This window comes from Colletes latitarsis, chromosome 9, assembly GCF_051014445.1.
Source record: "Colletes latitarsis isolate SP2378_abdomen chromosome 9, iyColLati1, whole genome shotgun sequence".
Classification (NCBI taxonomy): Eukaryota; Metazoa; Arthropoda; class Insecta; order Hymenoptera; family Colletidae; genus Colletes; species Colletes latitarsis.
This window is the reverse complement of record NC_135142.1, coordinates 21,209,841-21,222,492: the sequence shown is the minus strand read 5'-3', so window position 1 is coordinate 21,222,492 and position 12,652 is coordinate 21,209,841. Positions and strand designations below refer to the sequence as shown.

The 12,652-nt window shown below is 42.3% G+C and overlaps 1 protein-coding gene across 3 annotated transcripts in view; it reads right to left on the bottom strand.

Annotated features, from left to right (window-relative positions):
- Positions 1 to 12,652, bottom strand: part of Jvl (javelin-like) — a 128,136-nt gene that overhangs the window by 6,050 nt on the left and 109,434 nt on the right. For all 3 annotated transcript variants that reach the window (XM_076772394.1, XM_076772393.1, XM_076772395.1), the window contains 3 exons: positions 5,662 to 7,047; positions 5,241 to 5,339; positions 2,863 to 3,561 (listed from right to left, as the gene is read on the bottom strand). In XM_076772394.1, the coding sequence (XP_076628509.1) occupies positions 2,863 to 3,561; positions 5,241 to 5,339; positions 5,662 to 6,960 (2,097 nt within the window). In that variant the 5' untranslated portion in view covers positions 6,961 to 7,047. The remainder of the gene's footprint in view (positions 1 to 2,862; positions 3,562 to 5,240; positions 5,340 to 5,661; positions 7,048 to 12,652) is intronic.

Below are 12,652 nucleotides of genomic sequence, written 5' to 3'. Positions count from 1 at the left end.
AATTCGTGGTAACGCGTAGCACTGAACGTGAGATGGACAATGAACCGCAAGGCCAAGCAGGTAAGCGTGTGGTCGATTCATTTTCCTTTACATCAATCATTATAAGTGCGACTCCGAGCCACGTCATGGCTCTCGAGGCTATGTCCGCATACAAGCAACGCTAGCAAATAAGATCAAACTTCAGCAAATGAAAGAGCAAACAAACTGAAAGATTAATGGTGATCCAAAACAAGGGAGCTCTTGCTAGCACGGCGTGAAAATTTACGGTAATATCGTGTTGGACGTGCGTGCTAAATAAATTGCTCGTTTCTTTCTTATACGTAATTGTAATACAGGTAATGATACGACGGAGGAACGGAGATAAAAGGGAACGGACGTGAGGATAGTCGAAGGGAGAAATTATCCCCCGTGTTCGCTTCGTGGCAAAACGATCTGTCGAATCTTGTGATTTACTGCTACGCGAATAATCATGTAACTCGACGCGTTAACGACTCGAGATGTTAACGGGTTACACACCAATTATCTAATTAAAGTACGACGATTCAAAGTAACCGGTAATATTTACGACTTCGATGTTGGTATTTCGTTGGTTGATCGCTCAATCGTACAAAATTGCAAAATTCGACAGAGCCTTTCGTATCGATCCACATGCACCTTGCAATATACTAGTATCGCTACTGTAGTATGAGTAAAAGTAATAAAGAAATTAGATTTATCGTTAACGGGAGGAAACTTTGTCTTTAATCTATCGTTTCTGGTAGTTAGACATTCGTTGTTGCTTCTATTTAAATGTAAGAAGAGTCCCGAAGCCAGGTGGTAAAAGTTTAGTTTTGTCTACTACTAGTTTTGTCAACTACCCAGGTATAGTAGTGTGATTAGGGCTCGAGGTAAGAGGGTGGTACATTGGGTCAAAAGGTTTGGACCAAAACGAAGACGGTGTATCGTTGAGTGTGAGGTGTCAACGGTTCAAGGACAAAACAGGATTGATTCTTTTGGACGATACAATAGCCTGGCCACCACAAGGTAGACAGACTTTACGGACAGCAAGCGGTATGGAGGTGCAGGCAAAACAAGTCTTCATGTCAAGGTGTCATGCTGATATGCGCTAATCATTTTGGTATTCCTACCACTATGAGGATCGTAGGATTTTTGCTATCTTTTACCAATTTCAGAACATCGTTCAACGTTAGCCTCATTTTGCTTAAAATACATTTCTCATTTCTTCAAAGAAGATAAAAATATATCTACACCATAATAGCACTCGATAAATCATAGTTTGTCAATTATCCTACAATTATTTTATCTCAAGGGTGATGACCATAATAACTCACGAATTTTAGTTAACCCTTTCACGTATTCTTCTAGAAGATTTGATAACGATGAGCTACTACGACGTTCCTCTAGTAAACAAAATTATTTTCGGAATTGTATGTTAAAAACTGCCGATTGTGGATAATAGACCCATTTACTCGAAACATTAGTCACCGGTAAAAGAAAATCAGTATTTGGAGGCTTCCTAACTTTAAAACGGTGAATCCAATATGGCTGATGTTTGGCCGTTGAAATCTAGAACACCCTGTGTGATTTTATCATATTTAGGGGGTAATACAGGGAGATGACCATAAATACCACACAGCAGCTGGCTGGAATTACCCTATTTTTTCCGTTCATCACAATATTTAAGAAGTTGACCAACCCCCGGATCAACAGACAGCTTTCCAATCAGGAAAAACACACTTAACCTAATTTCGAGTGTGCTAAAACACCCGAATACACTTGTTCCAGCAAATGTACGTAAAAATCGCCGATAAAATTTCATTCCAAGGAAAAAGGAAACGTAATCACAGTACGGATCAATTGTATTATAGTTGGATCGTAGGGGGAGGCTCACTACGGGTGCGTGCGCATGCCAAACTCAAGGTGATAGGGTAAACTAATTGAACTATTGATCAAAAGACGAAAAAAAAAAAAAAAGGAAGACCAGGATAAAACAAGGCTTATAGCTCACCACATCCAGGAAGAAGCATCGAAGCAAATGATAATAAAAGAAGCATAACTTACGAGAAAAACCGGCGGCACGCGAGAAGGGGCCATGTTCTTTATTCGACCGCCGGGGACGGGCTCGAACGCACGCTCGCCTGCGCTCCAGATCAGACATTTTGGTAGTGGATTCGTCGGGCGATTCGTCGTTTTTAAGGCAAGTGTCGGTTGAGAGTCTCTGTGTACGTCAGAGTGTGAATAACGATTTCAGGGAGTGATTCGTGTCGAGGCGATGAGGGGGTGTTGGGAGGATTGCGTCGGAAAACGATTCCATTATCCGGAAGAATGTGACGCGCCCGTGAACGAACACCGGTTCAGAGGATGAAGGAACCGCGGATGAGAACGACGACAGAGAGCCTCGTGAATGGAAAACGGTTGAAGGAACGATTGTGAGAAGTGTGACGGCGCGGCGATTAGAATCGAAACCAGTCGTGCTAATTTACACGCGCAGCGACGCAATGGAAACCAATAACAGTGGGACTAGCGAACAGCTGTACCGATATATATAAAAAAAAACATATATAAAGTAATCCAATTGACCGTAAAGTTAGCGACAGCAGCGATGGTTTCTCGTTATGTTAACCGAACGTTCCGGGTGAGCACAAGTCAGCGTGTCGAGGTGGATGAGGATCAAGGAGGCCCCGTGAGGCGCGAGAGGAAGGATTCCGGAATCGGGGACGCGATTAGAAGCAGCAGATATCCCTAACAGCGACTATCGGCCGTCCTGGAGAAGAGGATACGATGGACTCTCTACTGGATCGGGCCGTTGGACAACGATGACTTCAGCCAGTTGCTCCAAAAGTATTGCTTTACGGATCGTACCTTGCCGTTCTCTGTATCAACGGACGTTGACCCGCGGGCCAGGCTGTAGGAACGGCGTGCAGGAGCGGGCGGTCGTCGAGGAGGAGTCGTCCCCGGGGATGAGGACGTGCCGAGGTTGTTAGACTCCAGCGAGTCTCGGGCGCGGGACAGCGAGGAGGATTTGTTTAAGGAGTCTCGGCTGGAATTGTTACGCGGCAGGGACCTGTTCAGGGACTCCCTGTTCGTCTCCTTGCTGTTTCCGTTCCCGTTCCCGTTACTGCCGCCGACGTTACCGTTGCTACCGTTCTTCGTCAGGCTTTTGTTGCCCAGAGAGTCACGCGTCGAGTCGCGTGCCTTCGACAGAGACTTCCCGCTGTGACTGTCGCGACTAGAATCACGCGGAGGTCTCGTTAACGACTTCAACGACTCTTTGCTATCGTTCCTTCCGTGGCTAGGCGGTCTGGGGGCCGTCGCCTTCGCCGTGGCGCCGGGCAAGGGTATACGACTAGGACGCCGTCGAGGCGACGGTTTCACCTCGACGGTCTGGTGATGGTCGCGGGCCGACTCTGTGCTGCTGCCAGGCTCGAGGCCGGTCTGCTCGCATCTAGGCTGCTCTCCGTCCGCCTCCGGGTCCGTTTCCGTCGGAGGCCGTTGCTGGAGTCTCTCGAGCACGCGTACGCGGGCACGCGTCCCCTCCAACTCGATGTTTCGCTCCTCCAGCTGCAATACGCATAAACGTGACAAACTGCGTTAGTACTCGCGACTCGCGTACCGGGATTTGGGTCTTTTGGTTCGTCGACGAATCGATCTGTCGTTTCCACAACTTCAAACTATATTCTTTAACCAGTCAGCTGTGTTCGACGACTATATCCGTCATGGAGAAATGACAGTATTTTGTGACATAACTACTATATCCGACATGCGTAAAAACTAAAATATTGTCGTAAATTTTAATATGTTTAGAATCTTTGGAGGTCAAAACGAAATAAAACAAACAAGTGCATGCTCTGAACAGAGGTCGCCACAGCTGACTGGTTAAGAAATCGATTTTTTCAAAGATTCACACTAGAAGCTCCCCTTAACAGGTCAGAACTTCCTGAAATCATGGGGCCTCAATGTTAGAGCCTCTTATAAGCAGAGATCCTGAGGATTGATGCGTGCTTTTTGAAAAGTCTCAAATCTCGAATGCCAAATTATGTACGCCTCGAAACATGGAAAATTGTTACACCAAAACGAAATTTAAAAGTTCATTTTATTCACACTCTCCATGCTTTATCTATCAAAACATTTAGTTTCTATGGAAATTCTTGGATAACAAAATTATTGACGTATCAGATTCTATTGAACATTTCGTCTATGCCATATGCATTGCATTAAAAAAATATAGTTCGTTGTTAATTTACATCAGACGTTTCATAATTTATTAAAAGACGTTCTTCAAAATGGCGTGTGAATGTCCATGTTTCGACCCGCACATAATTGAGAACCACAGTTTAAATATTAAATCATCCTAAAAGTAATGCAGATTTGTTCGATAAATAATGAAAGTAGAAATGGAAAGGTGTCAATGATCAATTTAATATTTGTTTCTTTTAACTAGACTCCAAAGAACTTCTCAATTACGTTTGACTTATTATATATAATTTAGAATAATAAATTAATGTTCTAGCGTTGAACGAAACAAATTTCTAAACAGTGTGAACAAAGTTTCCAGACTTCTAATTCTTATTTGAAACAGTCTAATTCTTTATAATAAAACTCCTTAATTATTATTCGGTTGCGAAGCTGCATAGAATGGACAATTATTTCCATATTCCTTCAAACAAAGAATAAAGATTTCTCTTCGCGTACAATCTTGATTTTAATTATGGCACCAGTGCATCAGCATGACTAGCCATTCGCGTTTGACATTACTATGCAATACCAATTATTTTTATCCCCGCAAGAACTCGATTTAAGACGGTTCACAGTCTGACTAGAAAAAAGGAATCAAAGACACGTTTATCTTCTGTCGAAGCTTAATTAATGTTACTCCGTAACCAATTACATCTCGAAAAAAGTGCATTACTTACGGGATAATGAATAACAGGCGTGTTTAAATGCTTATAATTAAAGTCTCGAAGGCATTGTTTTACTTAGCATCTAATGTTAGAGGACCTGGATCAAAATAGTATAACGTTCATTTGAAAGCATTAATATGTCTCGAGAAATTGATCTACATTGATATACTTCTGTTAAAGCATATTATCTGTTCCATATCGTTATACACTTTGGACTTACAAGAATTACGCGTTCGAATGCTTTCGTAATCTACTTAAAAAAAAAAAATCAAAAGAATATTTGTAATCGCACCGTTATAAATGTAATTAAAATTATACCTATCTTATAATACAAATTACCTGGAAACGTAGGTCGTCATTCTCCTCGCGTGCCTTATCTAGCCGCTCAGAGAGAGTTTCCGTGCTTTTTTCTACTTCATCTAACCTCTTTTGTAGGACCTGCAATTTACCGATGTATTTTTTAAAACTGCCTTCATTGATTTCCAAACGCTTGTCAGAAACGAATTCGACTAAAGGCAACGCTAAAAATAACGCTATTATACTTGGAAACTAACTTTGACCTTTTGCTAGTGTGGCAATCGGATTCACAAAAAAAAAAGAAAACAAAATAGCTTAAACGTCGAGGGAAAGGTTCAAACGAACACGGTTCATGCCCCGAAGAACCTATACCTCTGATAAAATGAGAACAGAAAACGCGAAAGTCTCGAAATGAATTCGCGAGCAGTGTCTGAAAATGCAGTATTGGGTAACGATAATTCACCTGATTATGGACGGTAGTGGTGATCAAGTGCCGCTGCAGCTCGAGGGGGGAGTTTTCGCGTAGAATGGCAGCAATCTTCTTGGAATCAACGTCCTTCACATGAGCAATCCTCATGGGCGACACGAGGACGGAATCCAGAGCACCCAGCCTCGCTCTTCTCTCGTTCACGCTCGCCTCTATGTCGATGTCGCGCAGCTCGTCGTTGTGGGCGTTCACGTCCAACAGAACGTTCTTCTCGATGGTCCTCGTACGAAAACGGCTCTTGTGCGCCTTTGCGGACGTCGCCACCGAGGCGAACGCGGATGACTTGCTCTTGATGTTGCTAACGTTGTTGCTCTTCGGCGTGGAGACGACGGGCAACGCCGGAGCGATCGGTTGCAGCCGTTGCGCGCCAGGCGCGAGGATATCCGAGGATGTTTCGTTCAGTCCGGCCCTCAGCCTATCCTCCAAACCCGTTTTCAACGCGGAGAGCGCCGCCAGCTCGGACTGGAGCTCTTGCGCCCTGGCTCGACTGGATATAGTCTCCGCCTCGAGTTCGGCCACCTTGTCCAGAAGCTGCTCCTTCTCTCTTCTGAGCGCCACCACTTGAGGATCTCCGTCCTTCGTCTCCGTACCGTCTTCTATCGTTATCGTCGTCGTCCTTTCGCCGTTCAAGCACGTAACCTCTCTCACGGCGTCCAGGATATCCGTCGAGGCCAGATCCTCGGGCGCCACGCTCTCCAATCGACCCTGAAGACATTCCACCTCCTCTCTGAGCCTGATTCCCTTGCGATGGATCACGTCCAGGAGGTTCCACAGCTCGTCTTCAGCCTCGTCCAGAACCGCTGGTCGAGGACTGCTCGGTCTAGGCGCAATCGCCGTCGAGGCGCTGTCCTTCGACGACGTCTCCGTGCTGAAGCCGGAATCCTGGACCGTGGCGCTGCAGTTGTTCTTGGTGCCGCCGCTGTGCGAGTTACTGCGACTCCTGGGCAACGACGACGACGAGGACTCGCCGCCTTCTCGCGGTACTCGACGCCTGACCTTCCCCGGCTCCCATTCGTTGATCCTCCTCGACGACGGGCTGGACAGCGGCAAAGGGATGTGGGAGTTCTGGGCGCAGGTGGACGACATCACGGACGCTCCCGCTGACGCCGTCGCGGCCATCTTGTGCCGGAGGTTTGGGAACGTCTCGATGACGAGGTCCCGGAATTCGAGTAGCGCGCCGACCTCATTCTGTAGCTCCTGCAGGGCCACCAAGGACTTCGCCTGCTCGCTTATCAAGTAGTGAAAAGGTCCGGGGCGTAGAGGCATGCAGTCCATGCCACCGCCGCTGCTGCTGTTACCGCCGCTGCAGCTACCACCAACGCTTCCGACGACGCCTTCCGTCGAGCCAACGCCACTGCCACACTGGTACAATCAGAAACAATTGGAAAGGTTAGACGAGGTTGTGTGCCACGATGTATCTTGCAAGATTCGTTTTTTTATCGTTTTGGTTCACTGTTTTTGGAATTTATGAGGACTATGATTGTGACTTTGACAGCCACGTCTTCACGGTGGAATTAAAACGATTAATTGTCAAGTTGAAATGTTAAAGGAAACACATTTAAATAGGATTCATGAATTTTAGATATGGTGACTTGCTGTATGCAGGAAGTGAGTAAGATTGTAAGGGGAAAGAAAAGGAAAAAGGAGATGGTTTCGTCCAGGGGCCTGCTAGGGTTGCCTTACTTGATGAGCCCACTAGCAGGCCCTATCTTAGACGCTGGGAAACTTGACAATCTCTCAATCTGTAAAAAGCATTTCTTGAGATTTAAGAATATGGAAATATGTAGCTCATTAACTACTGAACAAGTTTTGTCTGAAACATTTTTTAATTGCTCTACCGAAAATGCCTAAAACATGGTTATCGCGTACTGTATAAGAATAGGTGGAGAATCGAGTACTTGTGAGAGACATATAGATTTAGCGTAGCCCTCTGGTGGCGAGTGCAGAAGGTGTCACCACAAAATAAAATGATATTGATATTGATATTATAATATTGAGATAATGATAGTGATATCAAAGCATATTAAAAGTACACAAACTTTACACGCCTGCAGTTCTGAAGTCCCTGATATTTTGTCCATAACTGAGCCATCATTAGAAGTGGCAATGTTTCCCCTTTAAAATGGTTTTTGGTTTTTGTCGATCGGACTTTCCGTTTTCGAGATATCGTAATTTATGTAAAAGGTAATTTTTAAAATTCCGTTATCTCTCGCTTCCCGTGTTAGAAAAGGCTATTAATGCGTATTAAAAATACTAAAACTTTAGACGCGTGCAGTCCCGAAACTACTAGGGTATTATTAATTATTGAGCCATCGTTAGAAGCGGTAAACCTTCCCCTTTAAAATGGTTTTTGGTTTTTATCGATCCGACTTTCCGTTTTCGAGATATCGTAATTTATGTAAAAGGGTATTTTTCTTAATTTGACTATCTCTGTCTGCGTCTGACGCGTCGCGTTGGACCTCCTTGTCGCGCGGGAGTCGAGACAGTCACGTGACTAGGAAGTCGTAGTATTTCCAAGAATTTACTACGCACTGTTTACTATCTACGCGCGCGGGGGATAAATGAACTCGCGCGAGCGCAACAAAAACGTAAACAAACGCTTCGAACCCTTATATCTCCGAAACTAGCCACCGCATCGACTTGAAACTAAAATCGCCATATCTCTGGAACTAATAAAGCTATCGACTCGTACGAACGCTCATTTTAAAGGGTATTTCATCCTCTACCTGATGACTATACCAGCTACTATAATTTTTCCTATCTTCTATGTTTATTTTAACATTTACTTTGACGCTTGACTTGAAACTAAAATCGTCATATCTCCGGAACTAATTAAGCTATCGACTCGTACGAACGCTCATTTTAAAGAGCATTTCATCCCCTACTCGATGACTATATTAGCCATTATAATTTATGCCATCTTCATCGCAAGTAAGACTAAACTTATGACCACTTGATATTAGGTTCATAATAACTCACATAAGTAAGTTTTGCGAACGACTGGATTTATTTTCACTGTATGTAATCTTTTCAAAACAAATTAACTCTGTATTAATTCTTTCTTTTTTAAATGTATACAAAGGGAAATTAACCCGTCAAATAATGAATTATTATTACTATTGTTTTGAAAGGGATATCCTCGTCTGTGCTGGATTCTTTTAAAAATAAGTAACAAGACAAATTTTAAATTATGTAGTTTACAATTATCTAAAATCAAAATTTTGGTCTGGCAGTCAATGTGATGAAGGGATTTTTTCGTAATGCTTTCCTTCCTTATAGTTTGAAAACTAAAAATAGCGCAGATGCAGACATTATTAAATAACTCGATTTCATCCTATGCCACTTTCTTTAATTATTAAACCTAAGAAAGGCACGTCCCGATTGTATCGCGTGACCACACCTGTATATTTAGGAACCGTTTAGCCTTGTAAATGCTAAAAGGGTTACTTGTATTAATGTCTCGATCTCACAAATCTTTCACTTCTATTATATTTACCATTATACAAATGTGCAGATTTCATTCAAAAAACACAATTTAATTTTTAATTCTCTTCTTATGTTGTCAATTGATGTTAAGAGTCTTTGAGAGCAAATTCCTTACTATCATTGCACGGTTTGGAGTCAAGATCTATCCATTCCTTTAATAATTTGAACAAAAACCCGTGTGGTGTGTTAGAGTCGGTCGATAAATGTTCACAAGTGAAATTGAGTCAATTTGACCGATGAATAATTCATTAAACCTCTAGATATTCCCAAGAGTCGAATAGAATGAACAATACTAAATGTCAATCAATGTCCAGTGGACAATTCTGTCAAATCACAAACATCCCCTGATAAAGACTACATCACTTTAGGGACAATCCATCCCCAAAACATAAATAAACGAGCAGAGATACTCAATTTGCACGGTCTCGTAATGGGAAGATCAACACATCGTGACACCTATAAACGCCCAATAATTTGCTCCGACGCAACAATTGCTGCTCGCGAAGAAGAAAGAAAGTTGCAGCCGTGTAATAAATAAACGCCGGTGAAACATAAGTGAAAACGACACGTTTTTAGGTTCAAGTGAATCGCCGTACGTGTATACGCTCACGAAACGCAAAATGCATGGCAGGTGTTTCCGCGTGCAAGACGTGCCTGGTTGTTCCCTTGTTTCGCTTCCTCGTCATCTTTTACGTGCCAAGGTACCGCGACACGAACAACACGCGAAACTGCACCGATAATCTGTGCGATTTATTGCACTCGAAAGCGAAATTCCATCCTTTTGTCGCTCCCTTTTCCCAAAATCTGTTCTCGTTCGCCAATTATTCCCCCCTGCTGTTCACTCGTCGAAATACTAACTCGCCATCGTCGATATTTCGGACGAATTTCATTAATTGCAAAAGAGATTTGCAATGGAGATTACGCGTCGAGACTCGAGGGCAAGATTAATTAACGTCTTTATTGTTTTATTCGTGTTCTCAGAAGCAATCTTCAGGCACTCCATTTTCCACTGGCATAGAAAGCAAGCGAACAATTAAACGTGATAATAAGAGATCGTTTAGTTACCCGCTGTCCCAGCGTGTAGCATCCGAGTGCAGATAATGATTTTTTAACTGGGTCGAATTGTTCGATGATTATGTTATTCTTAATTGGTCATGACTCCAAAGATAAGCAATATAACAAGCCTAACTAGAAACGCGAGTAAACCTCTAATTTGTGAAACGATTGTGGTGTTCTATGCTTACTCAAATAATAAATGTTTCCACGATTTCTATAGGAAACTTCATTATTTATACTACGATTTTCTCCTTTTTATTTCTAGTATTTCGTGTTTCTATTTGCAAGTTAAATTCGGGTCGAGCACGCTTCAAGCATCGAATATCGGTGCATCCTAAGACTGTACTTAAATCGGAACACTACTGAATATAAAATACCATTTTCTATCGAAACATTTACAAGAAAAACGAGGCTTTTCCGCTCGTTATCCCTCGATTATACGCACACGTGTTTCTCGTATTCGCAAATGGAAAGCGACGCAGAATCAACTCCGCGTTTAACGTGTTAATATTACCTTCTGACGCTTGAAAATTGAGTCGTTCGCTATACCAACGAACTTTCCATTCCGTGGACCAGATATCCGCGAGGATCGGGAACAAAATAAATATTCGCCGACCGTTTATTAATACGCAGTTTTTGCGCGAAGCGCGGTCCGGATCTCGGGAACGATTGAAATCAGTGACGCAATGCGCGTCTACGGGGAACAGACGCCCGGGCTCTGACACATAATTACTGTGCGAAATAAAGTGTTCCCCGCGTACTGGCTTATCTGACGATCTGGTAACGACGGAACACGGCGCGCGTGTTTCATCAGTTTTCGCTTCTACGAAAGAGAAGTCGAAACAGAAGAAAAGAGCAACCGTCGCGCTGCAAGCATCTGCGGCCAATTAATCATACCGAGCTAGAAAAGTCAGCGTTTCGCGTGTGCCGCGCGGTGCTCGTTCGAGGGCGTCGCGAAATAAGTAATTGGCATGCCTTCGTGACGTTCGGGGGGAACGTTGGAAAAAACAACGTGTCCGAGGTACGCGCGATGAGAATAAAGCGACGAGAATCAGGTTATTGGGGCCTAATATCCGTCCGTTTCTCTCGCATGGCGAACGATGCGCTTCCGCGGAACTCGCCTGGCTCTTCGAAAGTGCAGTTTGCGCGTTCTCCAAGGATCTCCATCGATACGAGTGACGAATTGGAAAAGGAAATCGTACGCGGTAGGTACGGTATCGACGATCTGATAATTCGTCTTCACGGCGAGCAATTCGAATCGATGATCCGCGACCGATTCGATAACATCGGCGGAGTATCGACGATAAACATGGCACGAGCTAAATGAATTAAACTCAGGTACTTTCTGCGGTCGATAATTGCGTAAAAAGGTTTAGTTCCCGAACGCACGATCATTTTCCAGAGGTTCTCGACGTTTCAATTATCGGTCGAAAGGGTTGAAATTATTTTCAGGCACTCGTAAAAGTAACTGAGAATCGACGAAACGCGTATCGAACTGCTGTAATTACTGCTTGAATATATGTACAATTACTTCCACTACAATAGTGATCGAAGTCACTAAATGAAAATAAATTTGTTCTTATGAATTGAGTTGTTTTTGAAACTAGTATAAATACATTTTATTATACATACACGATCAAATACAGTACTTTGGGATGGATGACCGCTTGGAAAACACCCACACGTATTGTTGACAGTATTATATACTGTTTATAATTATATTTTTCTATAGGTTTTATAATTGTACATTACTTGCAAATTGATATTAAAAAAGAAAACAAAACTACTTTGTAAACAGAAAATAAAATAATAAATAGAATTATAATTTTTATCGGGTTTGTAGTTGGGCATTACTTGCAAATTGATATTAAAAAAGAAAACGAAGCTACTTTGTAAATAGAAAATAAAATAATAAATAGAATTATAATTTTTATCGGGTTTGTAGTTGAGCATTACTTGCAAATTGATATTAAAAAAGAAAACGATGCTACTTTGTAAATAAAATAATAAATAGAATAATAAAATAAATGGAAAACATTTATAAGAAACGAGTTTCTTTTCCATTCATAACGAATCATCATTATAGTGTACGAATACGAGTAACAGTATATGTATTTAATTCCAGTAACATTGATACGTAATCCAAACAGTAAAATAATCATCGTAATTAATAATTGTCACAATAAAATATTGAATTTGTTCAAGTTGGAATATTGAATCAATGTATCATAAGTGTTTAATCGTGGTAAAAATGACACCAATATAAAAGGCACTGAAACCACATTTATCCATTTTAATCTAAAAATGGTAAAATATGACTAACATTTTATACCATCTATCTAATCAGCACTTGTAACAAACACCTAGCATACATAGAGTAGAGTAGATCCCACACCGCCACTACGAGGATTAATTAATTGAATTA